This window comes from Marmota marmota, unplaced genomic scaffold (assembly GCF_001458135.2).
Source record: "Marmota marmota marmota unplaced genomic scaffold, marMar, whole genome shotgun sequence".
Classification (NCBI taxonomy): domain Eukaryota; kingdom Metazoa; phylum Chordata; class Mammalia; order Rodentia; family Sciuridae; genus Marmota; species Marmota marmota.
Genome location: NW_025999899.1, coordinates 2,998,332 through 3,025,114, shown reverse-complemented (window position 1 = coordinate 3,025,114; position 26,783 = coordinate 2,998,332). Strand labels below are relative to the sequence as shown.

The 26,783-nt window shown below is 43.0% G+C and overlaps 1 protein-coding gene across 1 annotated transcript in view; it reads right to left on the bottom strand.

Moving 5' to 3' along the window:
* Positions 1-3,581: 3,581 nt before the first annotated feature.
* Positions 3,582-26,783, bottom strand: part of Trpv1 (transient receptor potential cation channel subfamily V member 1) — a 44,999-nt gene continuing 21,797 nt past the window's right edge. Inside the window, exons 7-16 of the mRNA XM_015505990.2 lie at positions 26,250-26,429; positions 23,004-23,162; positions 21,497-21,592; positions 19,981-20,051; positions 12,671-12,836; positions 12,209-12,275; positions 11,188-11,507; positions 10,122-10,249; positions 9,561-9,676; positions 3,582-4,490 (exon numbers count right to left, since the gene is read on the bottom strand). Coding sequence (XP_015361476.1) covers positions 4,318-4,490; positions 9,561-9,676; positions 10,122-10,249; positions 11,188-11,507; positions 12,209-12,275; positions 12,671-12,836; positions 19,981-20,051; positions 21,497-21,592; positions 23,004-23,162; positions 26,250-26,429 — 1,476 coding nt within the window. The 3' untranslated portion in view covers positions 3,582-4,317. The remainder of the gene's footprint in view (positions 4,491-9,560; positions 9,677-10,121; positions 10,250-11,187; positions 11,508-12,208; positions 12,276-12,670; positions 12,837-19,980; positions 20,052-21,496; positions 21,593-23,003; positions 23,163-26,249; positions 26,430-26,783) is intronic.

Here is a 26,783-nt window from a genome sequence, read left to right as displayed (position 1 = left end):
CTGAGAGTAGATTTTAATGTTGGCACCACAAAAAATGGTAAGCACATGAGACGATACAACAAATAGTTTAATTTAGCCATTCTACCATGTATAGATATATCAAAAGATCATATAGCGAATAAATATATACAATGTACACTTGCCAATTAAAAATAAATGAATCGGGGCTGGGGAGTGTAGCTCAGAGGTAGAACACATACTTAGCATGCCTGAAGCCCTGGTTCAATCCCTAGCATAAATGAAAAATAAATAAATAAAATATTTAAAGAATGCAGATACATAAATCAATAATAACATCGTGTAAAACAAAGATTTTTTTGTTTTATTTCATTCTTTTTGCCATTTTGCTGTATGAGAGTATTAGCAAAGAAAAAGCCCAGAAAATTGAAAAAGAACATGACCTGAGCAAAAATATAATATACTAAAATGTAAATACATACAACACATTGGCTACTCCTGTTAGATTAAAAGAAAACATTAAAGAGAGAGAGAAAAAAGAAAAAGACTGTTTATTTCACACTTATTAGAAAGGCCAAAATAAAAAATGATGACATTGAATGCTGGCGAGGATATGGAAAGAGAATTCCCATTTATTGCTGATGGGAATGTATAATGGTCAAGCCTCCTTGTAAGACAATTTGGTGGTTTCTTACAAAACTGAACACGCTCTTACCATATGACCCAGCCATGGTGCTTTTCCATATTTGCTCAAAGCAGCTGAAAATTTATGTTCACACAAAAACCTGGATGTGAATGTTTATGCAGCTTTATTTGTAATTGCCAACCCTTGGAAATAGTCTTTAAGGAGATGAGTGGAAAAATACACTGTGATACATCCAGATAATGGAATAACATTCTGTGCCAAAAAGAAATGAGCTATCAAGATACAAAGGAAACCACAGTGCATAATACTAGTGAAAGATGACAATCCCAAAAGGCTATATAGTGTGTAATTCCAAGTACATGACATTCTGAGGAAGGTAAAACTATAGAGACAGTAAAAAGATTAGTGGTTTCCAGAGGCTAGGGGAAGGAAGGATGAATTAAAGGAGCACAGAGGATTTTTAGGGCAGTAAAACTATTCTGTGTGATGCTGTAATGGTGAATATTTATACTTATATGTTTGCCAAAACCCAGAGAATGTACACCACCAAGGAAAAGCCTAATGGGCTTTGGATAATAATGATGCATCCGTGTAGGCTCATCAGTTCTAATGCAGGATGTCAATTATAGGGCAGGCTAGGGGGAGGGATGGGAGTACCTGGGAAATCTGCTCTTCTGCTCAATTTTGCTATGAACCTAAAACTGCTCTAAAGATGGTTGATTCATCTAAAAAGAAAAAAAGAATGGGCCAGATGCAAGTACATCCTTATTTAAATAACCCTAGATTTATACAAAACATTTTAATCATTCATTTTGCAAAGGAATGCAATACAGGATTCCTTCCAGTGTGAGTAAGTCCAATTTGCAACAATTTGTAGACATCTGACATCTACACATTTTTTGAGACAGGCCTACAGGTAAAGACATCCGGGGCCCTTGCTCTCCCTTCTGACCCGGGCATCAGTCAGCATGCCCCAGGGGGGGCTGACACAGCAGTTTAGACAGAGCTCTGGAGTCAGGTTGCCTGGGTTCAGACCCAGGCAATGCTGTTTACTGGCTGTGTAACCTTACTAATTGTTGGTGCCTTGATTTTCTTATCTATAAAATGGAGCTAATAATAGCTTCTTCGTGAGCTGTTATGAGGCTTAAAGGGTAACACACACCAAGCACTTTCCTCTGTGCTCCATACATGCCATCAGTCTCTATTCCTCCTCCACACACACCTCACTTCACCCACAGCACCTCAATGGGCAGCCCTCAGACTCCTCTGTGGGGCACCATGTGTAGAGCAGAGGTGACGCTGGAGATCATGGAGGAAGAGCCTCAGAATTTCCTCCAGATTCATCTCTCATGGAGTGTCCAAACCCAGCCCTAGCTAAAGCCATACATCCTTTCCTGAACCAATCAATGTCCACCAATTTCATATCTAAGCAGCTCATTCCACAATCCACAGATATTCACACAACACACACACATCTAGGATAGATCTCGCTCCTGGATCATTTGTTTAAGTTCTATCCCATAAAGGAAGATAATAGGGGAACGCTTTCTGCTTCAAATATAAGCCTGTTGCTCTGCCACTGCAACTTATTTTAAAACTGATTTTTTTCCCTTCCTCTTCTCCATTTCCTCCTCCTTAATCATGGAGGAAGAAAGATGAAGTTTCCTCCACTCCTAGGCCAAGTTATCTGTCCTTCAGCTCACAACCCATGCACCACAGACCGCAAGAGTGAAGGAATGTGTATTTCAGCGCTGGCACCAGCAGGTCTGAAAAAAAAACAGACTAAATTCAAGCCTACAAATGAATTATGATTCCCAACAGGGCACAGCTGGAATGTAGCCTTGTATCCCTTTGGTAAAATCCCCATGTCCCCTGACAGTTCAAATCACAGCCTCTGGGACAGGAGTGCCCTGTGTTTCTCCTTTGCCAGGAAAGCAATGAAACTTCTTTTTCCTTTTTATCAAACCCTCAACCTCGTTATTAGATAGGCACTGGGGACAAGACCAAGCTTTCAGTATCAGGAAGAGTTAGTAAACTTCATTATAAAGGGCCATATAATAAACTCATAAAGGATTTATGAGTCTCTCAGTCTCTGGCAAATACTCAATTCTGCATTTTTTGACAAATACAGTCATAGATAGTATATAAATGAAATTTTATGAAAATTTATTCATAAAAACAGGTGCAGGCAATAGCTAAACTATGGAAGCAACTTAGGTGTCCTTCAATAGGTGAGTGAATAAAGAAAATGTGGTCTATATATTCAATGGAATAATATTTAGCTCTAAAGAAGAATAAAATATGGCATTTGCCAGTAAATGGATGGATTGGAGAATATCATGCTAAGCAAGATAATCCAATCCCAAAAACCAAAGGCTGAATGTTTTCTCTAATATGCGGATGCTAATTCACAACAAGGCGGGGGGCACTAGAGAAAAATAAAGTTACCTTAGTTTAGGTAGAGGGAAATGAAGGGAGGGGAGGGGGAGGTTTTGGGAATAGGAAAGATAATAGAATGAAACAGACTTATTGCCATATATATATATATATATATATATATATATATGACTACAATATGATTCTACAACATGTGCACTCAGAAAAATGAGAAATTATATCCCATCTATGTATGATATATCAAAGTGCATAAATGTATTCTGCTGTCATGTATGACTAATGAAAACAAATTTAAAATTACATTTTAAACAAATTTAAAATTAAAAAAAAAAAACAGGTGCAGGGCAGATCTGGCCCATGGACCATAGTTTGCTGACTATAGTGTTTGTGAGGTAACATCCTTGCCCATGGGTAACAACTAAAGAAAGACAGAGACTCCTGCCATATGGGGTAGTACACACACACACACACACACACATACACGCACACACACATGCATATTACATAAACAGACTACACAGAGCCGTGTACTGTGCCAGTCCAACACCTGGCACAAAGTTCACACTTGTTATAACACGTATGTGTGTATATATATATGTATTTATTTATTTGATGGATGACAAAATGGATGGGGTGGAAGCATTTAGCATTGCAGGGGTGCAGGACTGTGATCATTGGAAACTTCCCTCCATGTGTCCCTTGGAACATGGTTCTGGGCTTTTATCTGAACAACAATAGAGCTAATATTTGGGGAACTTTGATATTTCACCCTAAAAAATAAAGACACTCTTGGGACATTCTGCTGGAGTTAGGAATGGGAGAAGCATTCCCCACCTTCTCTGGGGATCAAACAATATCCCCCAATGAGACTGCTCTGGGCGGGTGAGATATTAACACAATACAGAGAGTAAGAGCTTCAGCTTTCAACAGCGAAGGAAATGTTCTGTTCTCATCAAAGGTGTTTTTATGGACTCCATTTATTCCCAGTAACATGAAGATCAAAGGCAGCAAGGGTCTAAGCTATGTCCAAGTACAGACTTACCCTTCACACTGTTTAATGAAATCAGTGAGAAGTTGAAAGGCAGATGGCTTCCTGTTTGAAGATTCATCTGGGACAGCGGTGGGTGGATGCATGTCTCTCCCCACACACCCAACCACACTTCCCACAGCAGGTCCAGTGCAGTCCTAGGAATGTGCCTGAGCAGGCCCTGAGAGGGTCACACTGCTGACAGGGCACTGGTGTTCCCTGAACAGCCCCTCCGTGGCAGTGGGGCATCAAAAGGCCCAGCATGGAGAGCACCCCAGGTGGGGGTCCCTCACTTCTCCCCTGGAGCCATGGAATCCTTGAAGACCTCAGCATCCTCTGGCTTAAGGGATCCTGCAAAGTGCTTCAGATGAACTTCCTCCGGCTGCGCATGGTGCCTATCTCGAGTGCTTGCATCCCTTAAAAGGGGAACCAGGGCAAAGTTCCTCCAGTTTCTCCCTGAAACTAAAGGATAAAACATCATTGCTACCTTGCATGCAGCAAGACAAACACACATTCACTTTGTGGCCTCACTAATCCCCAAACAGAAGGAGGTCTGGGCATGCTGATGCTTCCTGTGGTTCCTGGATCAGTGCAGTTTTCTCTTCCCTCAGCTGCTCAAGGAGCCTCGTCCATTTGGACAAGTAAGAACCACATGAGAATCCACCCAGGGAGACTCTGCAAGCTTCCATTTATTCCCTGCCATGGTGGGGGATAGAGGAGGCACCCAAAGAGCAACACGGGGCATGAGTGGCTCCACACTGGGTCAGCTCTACAGTAATGAACACCAACCAAAGGATAGGAATTTAGGGTCCAGGACTCACCAGGGCTTAGAAGATTAGGAACTATGCTGAGGAAAACATGTAACACTGGGCCTCAAATGGGGAACTCAAATATGGTCTGAAATCCCAGGGAGCTCCTGAGGAAGACCCAGTTGTCACCCCCATGGTCACCTCTACCCTCTGATCACCTCAGAGGAATGACAGCCAAGAAGGTAGGTTGTGTGTTTTCTCCTTTCATTTGCTAGAGCCCTGATTTGTCAAGCCCTCTTATTGGCCACCTAGAATCTCACCTCTCTGGAAAACCAGCCTGAACTCACACATATCATCCTCAGGCCACGATGTAGGCCCCTGTGCTGGTATCCAACACTGACCACAGCTCAGAGGCATCAGGCTGCCAGAGGCTAGTCACACTGTGACTACTCCAATTGAAGTTTCCAGACCCTCAGGCTGACACTGGCTTGCAACCCCAGTCTGATCCCAGCACCAACTGCTGATGAAGGATTCTTCAGGGAACCCAGGCATAGAAGCAGGAGGTACATTGTAAGACAGGCCAGGTGCTGTGAGACAGGCCAGGTGCCATGGGGATACCATGGCTTGGTGGTGGGGACACCCAGCCTCAGCACTATCAGCCTAACCCCAGTTCCAGGTCCCTCAGAAGATGAATGGGCCTTCCAATGTTGCTTACCACATTTCTGATGCTAAGACCCTCCACATGTTTCCCTAACTTTTCTACTGGCCCTTCCCTCCTGCATTCCCTCACCCCTTCCTATTGCACACACTGTTTGGTGAGGAAAGAATCCTATTATCTGAAATAGTTGGCTATTCTCCTGCTACAAAGTAGGAAGCAAAATCCCCAAGGAATATTCCCTAATTAATTTTTAAGTGGAAAATTAACCGCCCCCCATCTCTTCTCCAATTAATACAGATGTGTGCATCCCTTTCACAGGGTCAATGTCTTTATTAATATCACAGTGAATGTGCAATGTTGTAAACAGCCAACAATGTCATGCAAACACAATAAAAATCATCTGCAAAGTGAAATGCTGCATCTTCTAAAAGATGTGGATTTCATGAAATCAATAAGAGTGATATTAAAAACTGCTCAAATCACATGCAAAACCATCTTCAAATAGCTCCCCAGCAAAATTAGTTCAGCTAACAACTGAAGAAGAGATAATCGTCCTAAGTGTTAGGATGTGACACAGGAAGTCCTTCCAATTAGACTCATAGGAACCTCACAGGACTATAGGAGACCTGTGGGAAAACTGATGAAGCACTTGAGTAGTTTTCCAAAAACAAGCTTTTCTTGAAATAGTTCTCTACTTCCAACTATAATGCAGCATCTTGTACCAGATTAGCCATCCTGCTGTAGACAACTATAAAACTGGGCAAATACATGCTGCAAAGGTGTTTGAGTTCGGACAACAGACAGTGAAAACCTGTGAACCTCGAGAGAAGTAAAATTCACAGGCAAGCACTACCATCGCCATGACTATCTGCTTAGAGACAATTTCCCCATTTACAGTGCAGTGAACGGCAATCCCAGCAGAACATGGAACTACCCCTGAGCTGAGGAAGAAGAAATAGGAGTTTGGGGCAACTGAATCAGGTAGACTCCAGGAGGCAGGCATAGGAGAAGAGGAAGAAGGAGTTATGGGGTGGAAGCTCAGAAGGCTTTGAGGTGGCTGGTTCCCCAAAAGTCCTTGGCTGAGATCTGGGCTGTGCTTGCTCATGAGCCTTACTAGAGAGTGGCAGCTTATGGGGTTGAAAGTGAAGCAGAAGTTGGGCGCATACCTTAATCCCAATCATTTGGAAGGCTGAGGCAGGAGGATCACAAGTTTAAGGCCAACCTCAGCAACTTAGCAAGGCTCTGATTCAAAACACAAAATAAGAAGGACTGGAGGTATAGCTCACGGGTAAAGTGCCCTGACTTCAATTCCCAGTACAAGGAGGTGGGGGCAGACAAAGATATTAAAGGTTGAGCAATCCTGGGGAGATATTGCCTAATACTAGGGGAGCCCAACCAGAGTGGAGAGGTCTCCTTACCTTCCTTTAAATACTCTGAGTATCAAGTGAAGACACAAGACAGGTTCCATTTAAAAGTAATGGCCATGATCTAGACTGAGCCTACTCAAGATCCATACTAACAAAATCTAAAACCAAGCTTTAACAAGATCCTCAGTGGAGACAAATTTCAGAGGTTGAGTCCTACGAGTTCAATGGGCTTAGAATATACTTTGGGATTTTCACAAGAATATACTTTTGGATTTCCACAGATCTGCCATACCAACATTTAAAATTAAGCCTACACAAATTCAAGGTGATTCCTTAGTAACTGAACCACTAACTGAATAAAAATTCAATATTCTTTAAATGAAGGTAATAGAATCTGGAGTTTGCACAGTATATTATCTACAATACCCAGTGTACAATTTTAAATATAAAGTATAAAGAGACAGGGGGGATGGAGAGTGGAGGGGGTGGGGAAGGAAGAGGAAGAAAAAATGTAGCCAGCCCATAGTCAGGAAAAATAGCAGTTAAAAGAAACTTACCCCAAGATAACTCAGATATTGGATTTTGCAGACAGAATTTTTAAAGAAGCTACTATAAATATGTTAAAATAACTAAAGGGAAATATAGTTTTCATGAGGGAATAGCTAGGGAATCTCAGCAGAGAAATGAGAAATATTTTTAAAAAATAGAAATTCTAAAACCAAAAAGCCCATTACTTGAAATATGGAATTCACTAGATAACATTAAATGCAATTTGGAGATGGCTATGGAAAGGACATTAAATGTGAACATGGATCAAAATAAATTATTAAATATGAGAAACAAAGAGGAAAAAATGAGTAATAATAAACAAAGCCTCAGATCTACAGGACAATAGCACATGGTCTAATACCCATGTCATTGGAGTCCCAAAAAGAAAAGATAAGGAGAGTCAAGCAATGTGTGTAGTTTCTCAGATTTAATTAAACATATTGATGTACAGATCCAATAATCTCAGTAAACCCTAATCAGGAAAAAAAGAAAAACAGAGAAAATCATACTTACGTATACCTTAGTAAAACTGCTGAAAACTAAAGATAAAGAAAATAATTTAAAAGCAGTGGGGGATAGGGAGCAGGAGGGACATACTACATACCCGAGAACACAATCAAATAATGATGACTTCTCCCAGAAGGCAAGGCAAGTGAAGAAACAAAGTGTTGAGATAAAAAAAAAAATAAAAATAAAAACCTGTTAACCCAGACTTCCATATCCAGTGAAACAAACCTGAGGATGAAATAGACATTCTCAGGTAAACAAAAGCTGATAGAAAACAAATCTACACTGACAGAAATTAGACAGTTCCCTAGGTTGGAGAGGGTGAAATAGACTACCCAGAAGGTAGTCCTTGAATTTGAAATTGAAAGGACTTCAGGGTGCTTTCTGACATGATGGGAAGGCTCTATATCTGGAGTAGGGTGGTGGTTGACTAAGTGCGCATGTATGTTTGTCAAAACTTACAAAACTGTACATTTAAAATGTGCGTATTTTAAGTTGGGTGCAGTGGCCCACCTGTATAAATACAACTCAAACTTTGTTCTATATAAACTATGTCCACTTCATTTTTAAATAAATGTCCGCAGACCCTGAATTTGTTGCTTACTGTGAAGTGCTTACCATCAAAGTATTAGATGGCTTTGCTTTCTGGTCGTAATTTTCCCCAGGGTTTTTGTTGGTTCTTTATTTATTTATTTTTTTCCTCCATGTGTACCCTTTTCTTAACCCCGCCACCTGCCCCAGGCTTCTGTGTAAAGGAAGTGTTCCCATGTATCTGTCTGTGTCTTCTAGCCTCACAAAGCTGTGACAGCACACATGGGCTATGAGGAGCAGAGCCAGGGCATCCCTGACCCACTGACCATTCCAGGGAGTGGAAAGTGACCTGAGCTGCTTCCTCTGGGCACTGGGGACAGTGCCTGGGCCAGGCTGGCACAACCAAATTGCTGGAACACCAAGTGCTCAGCTGCACAGGCATATACCAGGGCATGTAAGAGCACCCACAGCTGAGTGTGTGTGGATGGCTGACATTTGGGACTGAGATAGGTGGGCTCTCAGGGAGACAGAAAAAGAGACCCTTAGTAGACACACATCCAGATTTAGTTAGATCAACAAAATACCACAGTGTATGTTTATGGCAGACCAACCAGAACAAAAAGCATAATCAATTTAAATGTCACCAGAGTCAAAGACCTACACAATATGTCCACAACTGATTTATGGCTAGACTTCTCAATCAATAAGAAACATTCTGAACCCCAAATAGCAAGTGATTCATATGGGATTTGATCTTCAAAGAAGCTTGCCTGAAAATCTGTACATTTTTTCCCAAAAGAATCATATATATCATCAGAGGACTCAACCCTGGACCCATCATTACTCTGCTCTTCTCTGAAAGGCATCCGCCCCTGCCTTTGGTGTGTGGATACATTTGCTGTCCTTAAATAAATCTTTGCTTGTGTCTTCTTCTAACATATTCTGGAATTATTCTCACAGCATAAATCAAGAACTCACCTGGGCTGAGTTCAGATCCTGCAGCCTCCTTGGAGGGACCTCCCTGGGCCTCTGCACAGTGACAGGGCTGTTACAGAGCCCAGGTCCTTTGAGGGGGTAAGAAAGGCCTGCAAGGAGTAGGGGACCCACCTGCCCAACATCAGGCCACCAGCAAAGGGCCCCTCCACACACAGCATGGACCTGCATGCCTTACCTCTGCCTGACCTCAGGGAGAAGCTCAGGGTGCGCTTTACACCCTCACAGTTGCCAGGGTCCTCATTGATGATGCCCACATTGGTGTTCCAGGTGGTCCAGTTTACCTCGTCCACCCTGCAGGGGAGGAGAGAGGTCAGGGAGCTGGCTGCCTCAGGGCCATGTGCAGCTTCCGGATCCCAAAAACCCACTGATCTGAATGGAGACACAGCTGGTGGAGAGGGCCTACTTTTTGGATAGCACCCCCTCCCTAACCATACCATGAGGCCCAAGGACTTTAACTATTGGATTCCTGCTCCTGGCCTTCCTCACTAGGTGGTCCCTTCTGGACATTTCACATTTTCTAAGATTTAATGTCTGCATCCCTCTTTGCTGAGATCTGAGGTGGATCTCCTATGCCCACTGCTAAGCTCTGGGGTCACCCTCATACCTACAGCTGGCCTACAACAGGTCCCAAAAGATCCTGAGGCAGCCTCTGTACCCACAACTGGCTCCAGGAGGGCCCCTGGCACCCATGACTGGTCCTGGAGCTCCATGGCTTTCACTTCTGCCTGGGCGTTACCTGAAGCACCATCTGTAGTCATCCTTGCCGTCAGGTGTGTACCCCACCTGCAGCAGCTTGCCTGAGCGGAAAGCCTTCCTCATGCACTTTAGGAAGCTCTTCTCCGTGTCCAGGATGGTGATGGCTCTCTGCAGGAAGACACAAAGTGCAGAGAGGCAGAGGGCTCATCAGGGACCACTCTGGCTGCCCATGCTGGATGCCAGGATTCAGCCCCTCCAGAGGCTCTCCCTGTCCCTGATGCCTCCAAGCTGGACCTCAGGGACCTTCTACACTAGGTTTGTCTCCATAGCATGGCAGGTGCACACTCCAGGAAGGGAGCTCAGCCTCCATATCAGGGAGCTGGGATATGGAGTGTCCCAGACCCTTCCCTGAGGAGCTCATGAAAGGACAACCTAGGGTGATAGTTAAGAGCAGGACCTCAGAAGCAAGAGCACCTGGTCTGAATCCTTGTTCTGCTACTTACCAGCTGTGTGGCCTGGAACACAAGTGGCTGACATCTCTGTCCCTCAACACCTTCACCCAAAAATGGGATAGTAATAGAATCCACTCCATTGAATGGGAGGATTAAATGAGATCAGGTGAGCAAAACACTTAGAACAGGACCTATCATTGGGTAAATTCCACTTAATAAGAGTGATCTTTTTTTTTTTTTTTTGCAGTAGTTGGGGAAGAAGGTGTGGACCACAGGGCTCAGACAGGAGCTCTTGGAGCTCTTCCCCATGTGAGCTGCACCCTGAGTCTGATCTCCAGTGTCTGCCCCAGATCAAGTTCCTCTGTGGTGGACACCCCACAGGTTTGAGCACTCCATCTCCTTCCCTCCAGGGCTGCCCCGTCCATGGCCAAACAACATCTATGAACACCCGCTAAGCTAACCCAATGCTGTGCAGCCCATGCTCAGCAGAGAACCCTGTGGGAAGGGCATCAGCTAAGGGGTGCCGCTGCTCATCCCTGGCCTGGCTGGGCTTTCCACCCCCTCCCCAAATACCACAGGAGCTCATGTGTTCAACTATGTGACAGCCAGCAGACAGCCACAGACACCTCCTAGCAGCACACCCCACTGACACACCTGCAGTTTCCAGATGTTCTTGCTCTCCTGTGCAATCTTGTTCACGGTCTCCCCCATGAGGGCGATGAGCATGTTGAGTAGGAGGATGTAGGTGAGAATCACATAGGCCAACAGCAGGATGATGAAGACAGCCTTGAAGTCATAGTTCTCCGTGAACTCCAGGTCACCCATGCCGATGGTGAACTTGAACAGCTCCAGGCATGTGGAGTATAGGCTGTTGTAGCTGTCAGGTGGCCTGCAGCCAGGAGCCCGCCACCTATGTGATGTGTACTCAACCGGCTCAGAGTAATTCTTCCCATCCTCGATCAGTGTTACTACCGCTGCAGGCCATGGAGAGAATGGGGGAAACTGGATGGAAGCCAAGTCCCCAGGTGCCCTGACATACAGCCCTTACCCCAGGATGGGTTTGCAGCAGGAATGCTGCTCAGCCATGAAAGACCTGTGTGTGTGGTTTTTTTAAAGTACTCCTTCTTCTAAACTATCAGAAAATTGTCTTAATATACTGCTTTGTTATAATAAGAACTTTATCATTATGTGCTAGAAAAAATGTTAAATGTACAAATCAATGTGTACTTGTGAAACTTATTCTCGGGTTTTGAAGCGTGAGGTAGGTGTGTGTGTGTGTATGTGTGTGTCTGTGTGTGGGTGTGTGTAGGTAGATAGAGAGTGATTTTTAAATTTGGTAAAATTTGGGGGATCTGGGTGAGGAATACAGAGAAGTTATTGGTACTATTCTTAAAACTTGCCATTAAGTCTGAAATAATGATGAAATGAAAAGTTGGAAGAAATGACTGAACCAAAATGCAACATCACTAGAGGGAAACAGCACTTCCTTCCTCAAAAACTACCAAAGCCATCTTATGAATCCCATTTCCAAGTTCTGGGGCTCATTGTGTGTTCTTTGTCCATCCACCCTATGACCCACAGGCACACATCTGTCCATCCCACCCAGCCCATGGCAGAAGCCTCAGGAAATCAAGGTGAGCTGGAGCCCTCCACCAGCCCCCACCAAGCCCATTACCTGTGGAAAACCCGAACAAGAAAACGAGGTAGACAAACATGAACCGACACAGGTCTCTGAGGATCATCTGTGGGAGACAGCAGACTTATCAGAGGCAAGTCCAGGCCCTGGAAGGAGACAAGGGAAGGGCCAGGCCCTGGGAGGAGGCCTGGAGCAGAACCAGGGAACATGCAGGAGGCTTAGGCCTCTTTAGCTCAGGTGTCATAAGAGACTCATCCGCCCTTCCCCCCATGGCTATTGCTCCAGTCAGGAGAGGGGAGCCTAGGATGCAGAGGGGTCAAGTTTCAGGGAAGCCGCGGCACCCAGGACAATCCAAACTGCTTGATTCTTCAAGGATGAGCTGGGAGTAAAACTAGCAACTCCTCAGAAGATACCAGGAGGCTGGACAGAGTTTATGGGACAGTATTTCACCCATGTGGTAAATAGGTTCTGAGGAGAAACCACTTGATTATGGGCACGCACCTTCTCGATCATGACAGCATAGATGCCCATCTGCTGGAAGCCACGGGTGTAGTAGAGCATGTTGGTCCAACCCATTGCCAGGGAGAACACCATGGAAGCCACATACTCCTTGCGGTGGCTGAAGTACAGCACCACAGATCCCAGCATGAACAGGGACTGCACAAAGCTGAGGGTGGAAGAATAGGAAGCTCTGTCTATAAGTAACTGGGAGGCCTGGCACCCCAAGAACAGAAGTCCTCAGGCTCCCTGAAGACTGAGACCACAGGTCATGGTAGGAGCTAAGGCCGGCTGTCCTGCTTTCTTTAGTCCATGTATTCTCAGGGGGAGCAATATCACCACCCCTAAGGGGCAAAATTGATTGGGAGTGGAGGGTCTCGTCATGTATAAAGCACGGGTATAAAGTAGTACATATTTTCCTTGATTTGTGATGGGGTTGCACCCTGAAAAACTTGTCATAAATTGAAAATGCATTGAATATGTCTTACCTACTGAACATCATAGCTCAGCAACACAGCACACTGAAGAGTCATGGTGGTTTCCTTTTGTGATTATGGGTTTGACAGGAAGCTGAAGCTCCCTGTCACTGCCCAGCATCATGACAGAGTATCATATGGCATATGGATAGCACAGGAAAAGATTCAAATTAAAAATTTAAAGCACAGCTGGATGAGGTGATGCACACCTAAAATCCCAGCTGTTCAGGAGGCTGAGACAGGAGGATCTCGAGTTCAAAGCCAGCCTCAGCAACTTAGCAAGGCCCTAAGCAACTCAGCAAGACCCTTCTCTAAATTAAAAAAAAAAAAAGGGCAGGGGATGTGACTCAGTGGTTAAGCACCCCTGGGTCCAATCCCCCATACTAAAAAAAATAATAATAATAAAAATAAAGCTCAGTTTCTGCTCAATGCATATGATTTGCATACCATCATAATGTCAAAAAAATTTTAAGTTGAATCACTACAAGTTATGGACCATTCATACATAAACAGACACATAATAATGGTGTTAAAATTTCATGTGGGGGGTGGGAACTTAGTTATGAAAAATGTCTTCAAAAGCAATAATGGAAAAAAGCTGAGAAACACTGCTTTAGCACAACAATCTTCCTGCTTAGTCCCCAAGAACAAAAACCTCATGGGACAACTGATAACCTAAAAGCCTAAAGCCTATGAGGAGGGACAGGCCATGCTCTCCTGAAAACCCATAGCAGGGTTTCTGGCCACACCCTCAGACTCAGCAACAGAGCCAGAGAAAATGTCCCTCAGGTCCTTAGTCCAGTGGACAAGGTGGAAGACATCTGGGTGATCCTGTCATGTCTGTTCTGTGGTCCCTTCTTTCTTATTTATCCCAGGTCTCCTTGTTCCTCATGACCTCCTCCACGAAGTCCTCCTGATTGCACTTACACAAAAGACCACAAGGACAGCCTCACCTCCCATGTGTGTGAGAGAACCCAGCAAAAAGTCTCAACTGTGCTGAGGTGGGTCTGCTGAAAACTGACATCCATAAAGAGGCTCATTAAGTGGAATCTGTCTTCTAGTTCAACTGCGAAGAAAAAACATTCCTCAGCATTTACAGAACCCTGGGCCAAATGAGAACTGATGCCAGAGGAAATAGGTAAAGGATTGTCTCTGATGACAAATGGTTTTCCCACATATGGATATGAGGAGCTAGAGAGTCGTGGACAAATGGAAAGTGACTTAGCAGACCCAAGAACCCAAATACAAAGCCAGACATGAGAAAAGCTGAGGAACAACACTTTTAACCTTCAAAAGGAGTTTCAAAAGGCTTAGAAATCCCCAGAGGGGGTAAAGAGGGCCCAAAAATAAGACTGGAGGCCTAAGAAAGTAAAACAAAGGGTCTTTGGACCCCAATTCACCTAGCACCATTGAAAGCATTGATATGTTACCAAAACCAGGGATATTGTGAATTATATACAATACAGGTAACAGAAAGCCCTTTTTTCCCCACTCAGTTCTTGGGAAGCTGGCAGCCAGACTTCTTCCTTCCAGGTAAAAGATTAAAAAAAAATGTCCTATGTGAAATTTGACAAAACCAAGAAGAAAAACTATTTCTAAATAGACTGACTTGTTATTCTCCAATAAATGGTTTGTCTGGATCAGCTGGCTATGAAGCTCAGAATTGATACTCCCATCCAACATTAATAACTTTCAACCATGGAAGGGGTGGGGATCTCTTGAAAATCAAAAGATCAGTAGAGGTAAGAGACCAGGGGGTAAGAGGCAGTGAGGAAGGGGAGAAGTGCTGGAGAATGATATGGGCCAAATTATATTGTTACATTGTGTGCATGTACCAATATGTAGTAACAAATCCCATCGTTCTGTACAACTATAATGCACCAATAACAATTGTGGAAAGAGAAAAAAATAGATTTAACTTTTTTGAAAAAGAGACTGCAACTACCTTTCAATTCTCCACTCTTAGTTATAAGCAGATGTCAAGAATTTCCAGATGTTCTGAGGACAATCTCTAATATAAAAGAGAGGAAAAAAAACCCAAGCAAACAAATGGAAAATAACTTTGAGTAAAGAAAAACTATAAAAAAAAAGAAAAAAAATTTCTAAAACAATTTGTTTAATAGCCTCAGAGAAACAAAGAAGATATCACATCCATCAAAGAACAGAGTGCTATAAATAAGGAATGAACAGAATTTTTAAAAGACCACTTAGAAATTTAAAACATGATATAAAAATGATAAACACATTAGAAATATTGGAAATTAAAGTTAATTTGGATCTTCCAGGAAGTGGAGACAAATATAAAGAGAATGCAAAATTAAGAAAATTTAAGAAACCTAATTCAGAGATAGTTCAGGAGATTCAAAATATAAATCATAGGAATTCCAGAAGAGAGACCCAGAAATAATTCAAGATAATACCCCCAAGCAAGAAGACATAAATTTCCAGATTGAAAGATCCCAGTAAATTCTAAAAATACTAGATTAAAAATCAACACATCTGGGGTTGGGGATATAGCTCAGTTGGTAGAGTGCTTGCCTCACATGCGCAAGGCCCTGAGTTCTATCCCCAGCAACCCTCCCCCACTCAAAATCAACCCATTTGTGCCAACATTAGTTGCATATAAATTTATAATCAGTAAAAAAAGAAGAAGAAGAGGTTGGCACCATTGTCAAATGCTATAGAAAAATAAGGTAAATTAGAATTGGGGATTTGACAATTAAGTAGCAAGTGAATTTAGATAGATTTCAGGTAAGCATGGGTAGAAGTTGGCCTATATGAAACTGAGGAATGAGGCAAGGAGGTTGTAGCTTTAGAGTTGTAGAAACCCCAGTGTTGTATTACATATTTTGGGGGTTTGTCCATGATTCTTGGCTCATTAACTCCTTCCAAAAGTGAGTCATAAAAATCCTTATCTTCCCCTGCTTTTCTATCTTAGATCTGGTCGTAAAGAAATTCTCCAACCTACCTTTCTCTGATAGTCATTCCAGAGGACTCCTGTGCCATATCCTGGAGAGAGGCCAAGAAGAATTTGAAAAGGCCCTTGCTGGCTTTCCCCATCTAATCTATTAGCAGTAGCAATCACGCCTATATAGTGAGGTTTCCCCAACCACCACCACCAAAAAAGGGAAGAAAAACTAAAAGATAGTGTTCTGAGTGCATCCATGAAGCCGAACACGTGGAAGCTTGCAAGAGGGCTGAGGAGAGTTCATCCATATGATGGGAAGGTGGTGCACCCCAGCTCCAAAGAGATGAGAGCTCCCAGGCTCAGCCTGTGCATGGGACCCTTTCAGACCTTGCCCTGTGTATCGCCATCTGGCTGCTTATTTGTATCCTTAAAAGTATCCTTTATAATACACCATTAAGTATTAAAAAAAATCAACCCATCTAAAAATACATCATTAAGTTTTAGAACACTAGGAACTAAAAGAAGATGCAAACGATTTACAAAGAAAAAAAGCAAAAACATCTTAATAGAGGATCCAGAATGAGAATGGTTTCATCTATAATACTGGAAGCTAGAAAACAATGGAGAAATATCTTTGAGTTTTAAAGAATTTTATACCAATCAAATTATCGATCAACTGTGGTGATATAATGCAGACATGCAAGATTTAAAAGAAATTTTACTCCTTTCTTGTTCACCACATGCCTTCTCTCCTTGGTTCAAGATGTTCTCTCCTAAAACAAGGGAATAAACCATGAAAGAGGGAAACATAGGGTTTGGAAAATAAGAGAGACAATTTAGGAGAGAAATGAAAGGGCTCTCTCTAAGGTGACAATGAGAGAATGGGAATGATGTGACCCGAGACTCAGGCACATTGAGTGCTGCCATCTCTGTGTGTCCTCTACCATTATACCACCTTTTCTTTTTCTTTCTTTCTTTCTTATTTTTTTTTTCCTTTTTTGTACTGGGGATTGAACCCAGTACAAAATCACACAGGGGTGATTTACCACTAAGCTACAACTGCAGTCCTTTTATTTATTTATTTATTTTTGACAATGAGAAAGGCTTTGTTTATTCATATGCATTCCCTCATCAATTCATAACTCCTGCCTTTTAAACTTCGAATAATACAAATATAATGTTATTTCCTTTGGTTACAGATAATTCCTAAGACATTAGGAATACTTCTTATAGGAATTTTACCAGGGGAATGTCAGTGACTGAAACAGGAAGGCTGGGAAAGGCTTAATTTATATTTCACATGCCACTCCATCATAGATGCCCTCACAAATACAAACTATTTACATATATATCTAGCAGCAATATCTAATATAATGTAAATTAATGTAAAAAGATCATTGAATTTATCCTCCATGCAGACATTCCCAAATTAACAGACATTAAAAAAATACCTACCAATATGCATAATATTGAAAAGTGATTCTGATAATGTGATTTATGGGACTGACTTTGAGGAAAATCGTACCAAGAGTCTTTTGGAGGTGTGGGAAGAACACACACACACACACACAAACTGAACAAGTGAAAAAGAAGATCACTTTAGAAGAAGCAGAAAAAAGAAGAAATATTATGAAATATAGTAAAGCTCAATCATAAAGAATATTTACAGAGGCATAAAAATACAAACACTAATTACAACAAACAAAAAATTAAAACAAAAAACTCTTCTATAACCACACTGGAAGAATGGAAGAGGAAGCAGAGGGAAGAAAAATGATAAATCCTTGTTGTGGCACTGACAGGTGTGAATGGTGGGAACACACGAGATTCAGAGAATAATTCTGTAAAATGGGCCCATGGTGCTGAGCCCCACATGCTTTCTTTTCCAAGATGCAATGTACCTGCAGCCCTGCCTGGCCTCGGTGGACAGGCTATGTCTCAGTCTGCAGGAGAAATGCAGGCTCAAAATAATGTTGATAAGAGGAAGCCAAGTTACCCCGAAGGAGGAGGCTTTGTGACCAGATCTTGAAACTCTGGAAGGTAGAAATAGTTCCTCCTAGCCATAAAACCTGTAAGAATGTATCACTAGGAATCCAATTAGAACCAGTCAGCATGGGCCAAGGTGATCTAGAGTTGCCATGACAGTGGGTACTTGAAAGTCTGATATCACCCTGCTGTCAGTCAAAAGTCAAAAGGTGGACCTGGGCAGGACTCTCTGGAAACTTCTCTGGGATCCCCAATAAAACTGAAGGGCAAAAGAGGAACATTGTCCCTTTCCTCTCTGAGACAACCCACTCTCTGTCTTGAGACTGTTCCTTTTTCCTTCTCCTACCCCTTCAATAAACTCACTCCTGCTACTCTGAGTGACATGTCTGAAATCTTTCTGACTTGATTGCAAGAATCAGGTTTTGAAAAGGGGTCCTTGAGCTGCCTCCATTTCTTAGAAGGCCCCAGCTCCATAACATCCTCATCTACTAGCTGTGTAAATGCCAGAAGAAGGAGCCAAAAGAATGGAACGTGCTTAGGGAAGGAGGATTACAGAGAACAAAAATTAGAACAAGAAATTCCTATATTAGATTATAAGCTTTTTGTACTAGTTTTTACCTATATTCAAGAGAAGATTTGATAAAATAAAAATGTTATACATATATATGTAATATATATTATATACACAAAATATTACACATATATGTATATATATACACACACACACACACACACACACACACACATATATATATATATATATATATACACAATGTGTGTAAACACACATACATTTATGTATTTTTTAACATAATCCCAATGGGTCTTTCTAGGAATAGGTTCTTGAGTTTATTGTCATAACCCTACATAGGAGAACATTACTCCTCTTAAGCAAATCAGTATTGTGCTAACCCTATAGACCTTGAATTTGCCCTTTGGGACTAAAAAATAAGTATCTCAAGATTAGTGGGAAATAACAGAGTTTATGACCCCTAAGTACAAGCTAACTTACATAGGATTAGAAACCACCTCCTTGCTCTTGCCAGCTATGAAGTCAGTTTCCCCTACCACACGCTCTCACCATGAATTACTCTGCCAGCACAGGCCCTAAAGCAGCACAGCCAACTGGCTATGGACTGAAGCCTCTCAAACTGTGCACCAAAATAAATCTTTCTTCCTTTGTATGTTGATTTTTCTCAGGTATTTGTCACAGCAANCACCACCACCACCACCCGTGCATGCTGCTGTGTGGAGATTCTAGCTTATTTTATGAAGGAAAGTGGTTCCCTGGGACATCTACATTGTTTTATAGCTGCCCTTGTTTATCCATCTCTTCCTAAAGCAGTGACTCTCAATAGGAACAATTCTGGCATGTACATCCCATACCAAATGAAGGGCCTTTGGAAATATCCACAGGCATTTTTGGTTGTCAAGGCTGGAGGATGGGGGAAGCTACTGGCTTCTAGTGGGTAGAAGCCAGTGATACTGTTCTGCAATGCACAGGACAGCCCATTCCCCACCACAACTGAGAATTATCTAGTCCAAAATGTCAATAGAGCCAGGTTAAGAAGATCTGCCTAAAAGATGTGATATTCCTTGAAGGCAGGAACCATATCTATTTCATCTCAGTCTTCCAGTGCTAACCCAGTGAATGGCAGAGGAAAGGACAAATGGTTGGAAAAGTGAACAGGCACATCTAACTTAGACTCTGTCATATGACACCGTCAGTCAATCTCAGTAACTGGTACTTATCTGGCACAGAAGGAAAACCCTTAGTACTCATTCATCCCACAAATATTTACCAAGTGCCTTTCATAATTGCTACAACATGTTTAGCAAGGCCCTACCTTTATGCCAGGCCAGGTGCAAGAAAGAGGATGAGTGAGAATGGACTTCTGTCACCTCAGGGACAAAAGAGGTATAAGAGTCAAAGTGTCACTTACAAAAGCATCTCACTGTAGCTATCCACAAATAAGGTCTTCATAGATGGCCGCCTCTGCAGGAAATATTGAATCTGCAAGTGAGAAGACAGAGCAAGGTCCCAGGAAATGTTAGATGTGACTCAATGAGGAGCCCCCAGAATGCTTCCTAAATGCATCATAATGAGACACTGGAGTGTGTTAAAACAGAGATTATGAAGAGTGGAACAGCATGGCTCAGGCTAATGGGGTGACATTATGTGACTTGGAGTGATTTGTTTTAAAAATATAGAGTGGAATTACAACTATACCTAGAAGTAAATTCAGGAAGGAAAAAAAATCACTAAAATGATATCTATCACTGGGATTTAAAGGAGAGACTAGGAAATTTTTTTTTCTAATTGCTTTTTTTCTTACTTTTCTTTAAATAAACATTATAGTTAAACTGTTCTATCCTGCCTCCAGTGCACTTTAATCACCAGATTAGCCACTGGGGCTGGGAGGTCCCCATGAGGACACACACACACTTCCACCTCCTCCCACAGCTTAACCCTCTGTTTGTCATGCTCACGCTCAATAGCTGCACCTGCTGCTGTGGCTTTATACTTTATTATAATACATATTCTGTGAGAAAAGAGAGAGTGTTGTTTCTGCAAAGACAAAGTCTAGTGGTTTGTAAACACTCCATAACAGTGCATCACCAATAAAGCAGAATTTTTTAAAAGTAGATATAGCTTAGACCAAAAAGACTAGAAGTCAAAAATTATAATCTCAAATTCTGCATTCAGATCTCTTGGTATGCATCTAAGCTCCTCTCTATTATGAAAACATAAATGATATTTTCATTATAGGTTTGGCTTTTGCAGGCACGGTGACATAAAATTCCAAACCATGGACCTGCATCCAAAGAAAAGCCTGCTGCTATGTGAGAATGGCCAAGGAATATGCTTGCATGAGTTTGCAATTAAAATAAAGTAGTTCTGATATATAAGTAGGTCCCCTTCATTGTTCTGAGCTTTAACAGACTGTTTGATGAGTTAGACTATCAGTTATGATCCTATTACTTAAAACATTTCCACCCTATACATGTAATTAAATATTATATTCAAGCTGGGTGTGGTGGCACATGTCTATAATCCCAGCGAGTAAGGAGACTGAGGTAGGACGATTGTAAATTTAAGGATAGCCTCAGCAATTCAGCAAGGCTCAAAACAACTTAGCAAGACCTTGTCTCAGAATAAAAAGGATGAGGCTCAGCCCCTGAGTTAAATCCCCAATATATATTACATTCAGTGGGAGGCTGGCCAAGGAGAACCATTACATTCTATCTCAACAGTGACTGCCCTGGGCCAATGGGGACAGGCAATCCCTGAACCCAATCATCAATGCCTGAAGGAACAGCTTCATATGCACACCCTCAGCAACACCAGCCAGGCCATTATGAATACAATAAATAAAAAGGTGAGTGAGTGATGAGCAATTCCTTTGGCTTTTCATCTCAGTGATAATGAAAAGTCACAGTGTGGGAAAGAATGCTTACCCCTCGGAGAAAAAAGTAGACTCCCCCAGATACAGACAGAATCTCTCCAGTGACTCGGAAATAGTCTCCAACTGTGTTTTTCAGCTTGTAGGGAGGCTGTGAGGTGCAGAGAAGTTGGTGACTCCATTCACTCATTTACTCGACAAACATTTACCAGGTGCAAAGCCCTGTAATTAAGACCCAGCCCCTGCCTGGGAGGCACAGCCTCCAAAAGGAGAGACATAAAGATAATGCATTATTGTTATGGGGACACCTGCAAGGAGGCCTCTCTGTGGGACCTGATTTCTCCACAGTGGCAGAGCCCAGGTGCTAAGTGAAGCATGTGTACCATGCTCTACTGTCTCCCAGGCAATGTCCCTGCTGGGAGCTCTGCTTGGCTGGGAGTTGTGTGATGGGACATGAGGAGACATCTCACAGACCCAATGCCATATGAATCCTGCTGCCTTCACTGCCCAGGGTGCACACCTGGTCACCCAAGAGTGTCAGAGTTTTCCAAGGATGAGGAGAGAGAAACCATCCCCCACACACCTAAGGGTGCAGTTTCCACCATTTTCTGGAGTGGATGTTTGATAAGCATTATTAGTTCACTAACTTGTCTTATTAGTACATTTCTCCTTTCTTTTAAAATGAAGTCATTAATTGTTCTTAATAGGTGGATAGAAATCAGGCTTCACCTAACTATGAAACTGAATTTTAAAACTAAATTTAAAAGCAAAATGTCCCAGGGGGCTGGGGATGTGGCTCAAGCGGTAGTGCGCTCGCCTGGCATGCGTGCGGCCCGGGTTCGATCCTCAGCACCACATACAAACAAAGATGTTGTGTCCGCCGAAAACTAAAAAATAAATATTAAAAATTCTCTCTCTCTCTCTCTTTAAAAAAAAAAAAAGCAAGATGTCCCAGAAATAAAAGCAGCAAATTAAGTGTTCTGGGTATTAAATGAGACCGAGTTTCAATTCAAAAACTCAATGAAGTTCATGGCTCTTGATAGAAGTAAAAAAAATATATATCTGGTTTTAAGCTAACTTGATGGATGGCCCAGGGCTGACCAGAAGAAGTAACACAACTGCACTTCTTTCCTGATCTAGGAAACAAATTAGGAGCCACAGAATACATAAAACAGGGCAGACAAGCAGGGTAGCAAGGGTGTGAGGCCTTCTGCCATCCCAGGACCCTGGACCCAGTCCAGGGGTCAGCTGCTTCCTGACCTGCATTCTTTCTCAGTATCCCCCTCCCAGACAATCAGGGACCTCAGTGGTTACATGCTCAGCCTCCCAGGACCACAAGGCTAAAGGAGAGGTGCCTAGATAGGAAAGGAGTGGGTGCCCAGGATGGCCTGGGACAGGGAAGACTGAGCCCAAGGAAATAACGACCTGTGGATGATCCTTCCACCACTCCAGTGAGCCAGGAAGGAGTCCAGGGCAGGTTCTGGCCCAGAACATGAGGGTCTTATAGGAATGTCCACATCCCCACCCCGTTCCCACCACCAAGGCCCACAGTTAGGCCGCACCAAGCCATCCACAGGCCTATAGTAGGCAGCTGTGGTGAAGACGATCATATACAAGCAGTAGACAAAGAAGTTGAAGTAGAAAATGCGCTTGACGAATCTGTCCCACTTGTCCTGCAGGAGTCGGTTCAGAGGCTCTACCAGGAGCATGTCATGGCGATTCTAAAGGAGCAGAAAGAAGCAAGGGTTACTCCCCCACCAGGAACTGCCTTACACCAGCCCGTGGCACACTCACATCCATGTCACCCACTTCTCAGACCACCCAGCAGCTGAGGGTTACCAGAGGTCTGAACTAGTGGGCAGCCAGTGGGTTGGCTGGCTTTCCCACCATTGTGACCTTGGTGTCCCCATGTGTACTATGAATGAGGTGAAAATGGACACAACCTAAGTGCTCACTTAAGGAGCCACAGCATTGCTCAACATTCTGAGTCCATTATCCCTGATGACTTATTCCCGAGACCCTTTATCCTTACTGTTCCCATAAAAATGGGAAGAAGCTGGTTCAGGCACAAGGCTTCTGGGGGAGAGGCTGAAGCGGGGCGGGAGGGAACCTCTGGATTCTTCATTTCACACATTTCCAGCCCTGGATCAGGCAGGGGTGACAATTGCACAGGAAATGTGAAAGGACCTAGCAGACCCTTCTAATAGCAGGAGCCCCGTGCCCAGATACTGTCGTTACAAGTATGCTTTGAGGCAAGTCTCATATCCAGAGACTGTTAAGGTTGAGGTGTCCTCAGGATATATGAGCCAAAATCAGTCATCCTGACCTCTCCCAGGCCATGGAGGTCAAGCCCCAGCCCAATGTTGAGCTCTCTCAATGTGGTCCCTGTTCAGTGTCTTCTTGAATACCTTTGGAAACAGAAAGTTCCCTACTCCCTCAAGAAGCCTATGGAGAAAAACTAACTGTAGACATCTATTTTTGGAGTAAAGTTGGCCTTCTGTACTTTCCACAAATGATCCCAGCTGTAGCTGGATGGCCCCAGGACAAGCCCGCACTCCTGGCCCCCGAGAGTCTTTGGAGACATGAAGATGTCAGAGGTAGCCCCAAAGCCATCTCTTCCCCAGGTCAAACTTCTCAGTCCTTTTTTGAAGCCATTTCCTCTCTGGACCACCTCTCTTGGAACTCTTGCATCTGAGACTCTGAGACAGAGGCCAGATCCAGCATGGTGGCCCAAGTGGGGGCCAAAAGGGCAGAGCAGGGAAACTTCACTTTTGCTGGACTCTGCTCCTATAAATATACCCTATGAGACACATGGCAGCCCTTCATTGCTGACAGCAGAAACTCCAGCCCCCAAGTCTGCTTTAGGAGCTTGAAGTATCACCTTAGAAAGAGGAAACAGGTAAGGTGGCTTTTCAAGGCAGTACACAAGATGGCATTGAGACCTTCATTTGGAACCAGAATAATTAAGCAAAATGCCATCCTCACACCTACACAAAGACATTCCAGATAAAGTGCCAAACATAAAATACCTATAAACAAGTAAAAAGAAAATATAGAAAGTATGTGTATAATCTTTCAGTGGAAAAGATCCTCCTTAAGTAAGTCACAAGAGAAGAAAAAGTCACTAGAGAAGAAAAAAGCTGACCAGTCTGACCCTATTAAAATGAGAACCTTTTATAAGAAAAGGATGCCATAAATGAAGTTAAAAGCCAAGAGACAGACTGGGAGAAAATAAAATACTTACAACACTTCCACAGAGAAAGGATTGATTCATTATTAAGGATACCATCTATAAACCAAAACAAAGGAAGCAAATGGTCCCATTGAAATTACAAAGGACTATGAATAGGAAATCACCAAAGAAACATGAAAGGTCTATAAACACATTTAAAAAATGCTCTAACTCATGGCAATCAAGAAAATGAGAATTCAGATATCAATGAGATAGCATTTTTGGCTCCATGGTTTTAAAACTAGCTTTTAAAAAAGATTGCTTAGCATGATGCTGCACGTCTGTAATCTCAGTGACTCAGGAGGCTAAGGCAGGAGGATCAAAAGTTGCAGGCCAGCCTTAGCAACTTAATGAGACCCTATCTCAAAATAAAAAAATAAAAAGGGTTGGGGATGTGGCTCAGTGGTAAAGGACCCTTGGGTTCCACTCCCAGTACCAAAAGAAGGAGAAGGAGGAGGAGGAAGGAGGAGGAGAGAGGAGGAGGAAGAGGAGGAGGAGGAGGAGAAGGGGAGGGGGCAGGAGGAGGAGGAGGAGGAGGAAGAATGATGATGATAATATGCAGGTCAGCATACAGTTGTATATCTACAGGTGATAGACACATCCATTGATTCAGTAGCTATGAAAATATTAAGTGAACATACTTTTCAATTTGGCAATTCCAATTCCACATATCTTTCATTGAAAATATCTTAAGCCTATGGCCAAGTGGCCTGCAGCATTGTAGTAGCAAAAACTGCAAATAACTCAAATATCCTTGTATGGACATTTACTCCTTACCCCTACTGTGAATACTAGGCCAAAGTATAGACCCATATGTGCTAGATATAAAACTATTCACAAGACACAATTAAGTAAGAAAATTGGGGGGGGGGCTTTTCTGCTTCAAGATTATACACATATCCTTCTATACTTTCTTTTCACTCCTTTATAGCTATATTTCATGTTTGGCATTTTATCTGGAATGTCTTTATGTAGGGATGAGGATAGGATTTTATTCAATTACATTTTGGCCTCAGTGCCAAAATGTAATTAAATAAAATAAAATGAATAGTCCATCCTGCCCACTGCTTTGAAAAGTCACTCACCTGCTTCCTATATCTGAGGTGATGCTCTAAGTTCCTAAAGCAGACCTAGGGGCTGGAGTCTGCTTTCAGCAATGATTTCCATTTATGTAATCAAAATGAAGCTATGTGTTTAGAAAAGGAGGATTGTTTCTACTATGCTCTTCTGAAATGTTCCTATTTTTCTGGTATAAAAATCATCAGGAAAGCATTTGGTAGAAAACAAGGAGGAGATGAGGCTGCAGGACATGGGCCCTGGGCAGTAGGTTTTCACCCTGAGAAACCAGGTAGAGGGCTGGGGATGTGGTTCAAGTGGTAGCACGCTCGCCTGGCATGCGCAGCACTGGGTTCAATCCTCAGCACCACATACAAATAAAGATGTTGTATCCACCGAAAACTAAAAAATAAATATTAAAAAAAAAAGAAACCAGGTAGAGCCAGACCAGGGCTAGAGTGAGGCTGGGTGCAACATAACTGGAGCCCTCCCTGGCTGGGTGTCAGTCCTGGCCACTCACAGGGGTCTCGCTGCTGCTGTAGGCGATCACTTCCAGCACTGAATTCTTCTCACAGGTATCGATGCAGGACAGGTCATAGAGTGAGGAGTGCACGGGCCCATAGGCCCACTCAGTGAACTTCCTGGACAGGTGTCTGCACTCAGGCTCCTGGATCTCCCTCTGGAGAATATAGGCCAAGACCTGCGCTGGGCGTAAGAACAGGTTAGAAACCAGCTGGGAGCCCAGCTCCACAAAGGCTGCAGCTCCGTGCAGTCAGTCCACGAATGCTGCTGGGAAAATCAATCTTTTCCCACCCAGGCAAGCCCCCACCTGCTCCTGACCACCACCAAAATGGACCTGCTGCTGCCTCAGACTCTAGTGGCAGCCACATCAGACCCACCACATCTGGGCCCCTAGTTCTACCATCCCTCAGTGAAGGACAGCCAGAAAAAAGAAAAGAAAATCGAAGAAATAAAACCAAGGGCATAAAGTCAGACTCCTATGAGGCTTAGACGAGCATGGACAATCTTGCAGAATGCCCTGGTATTGAGAAGC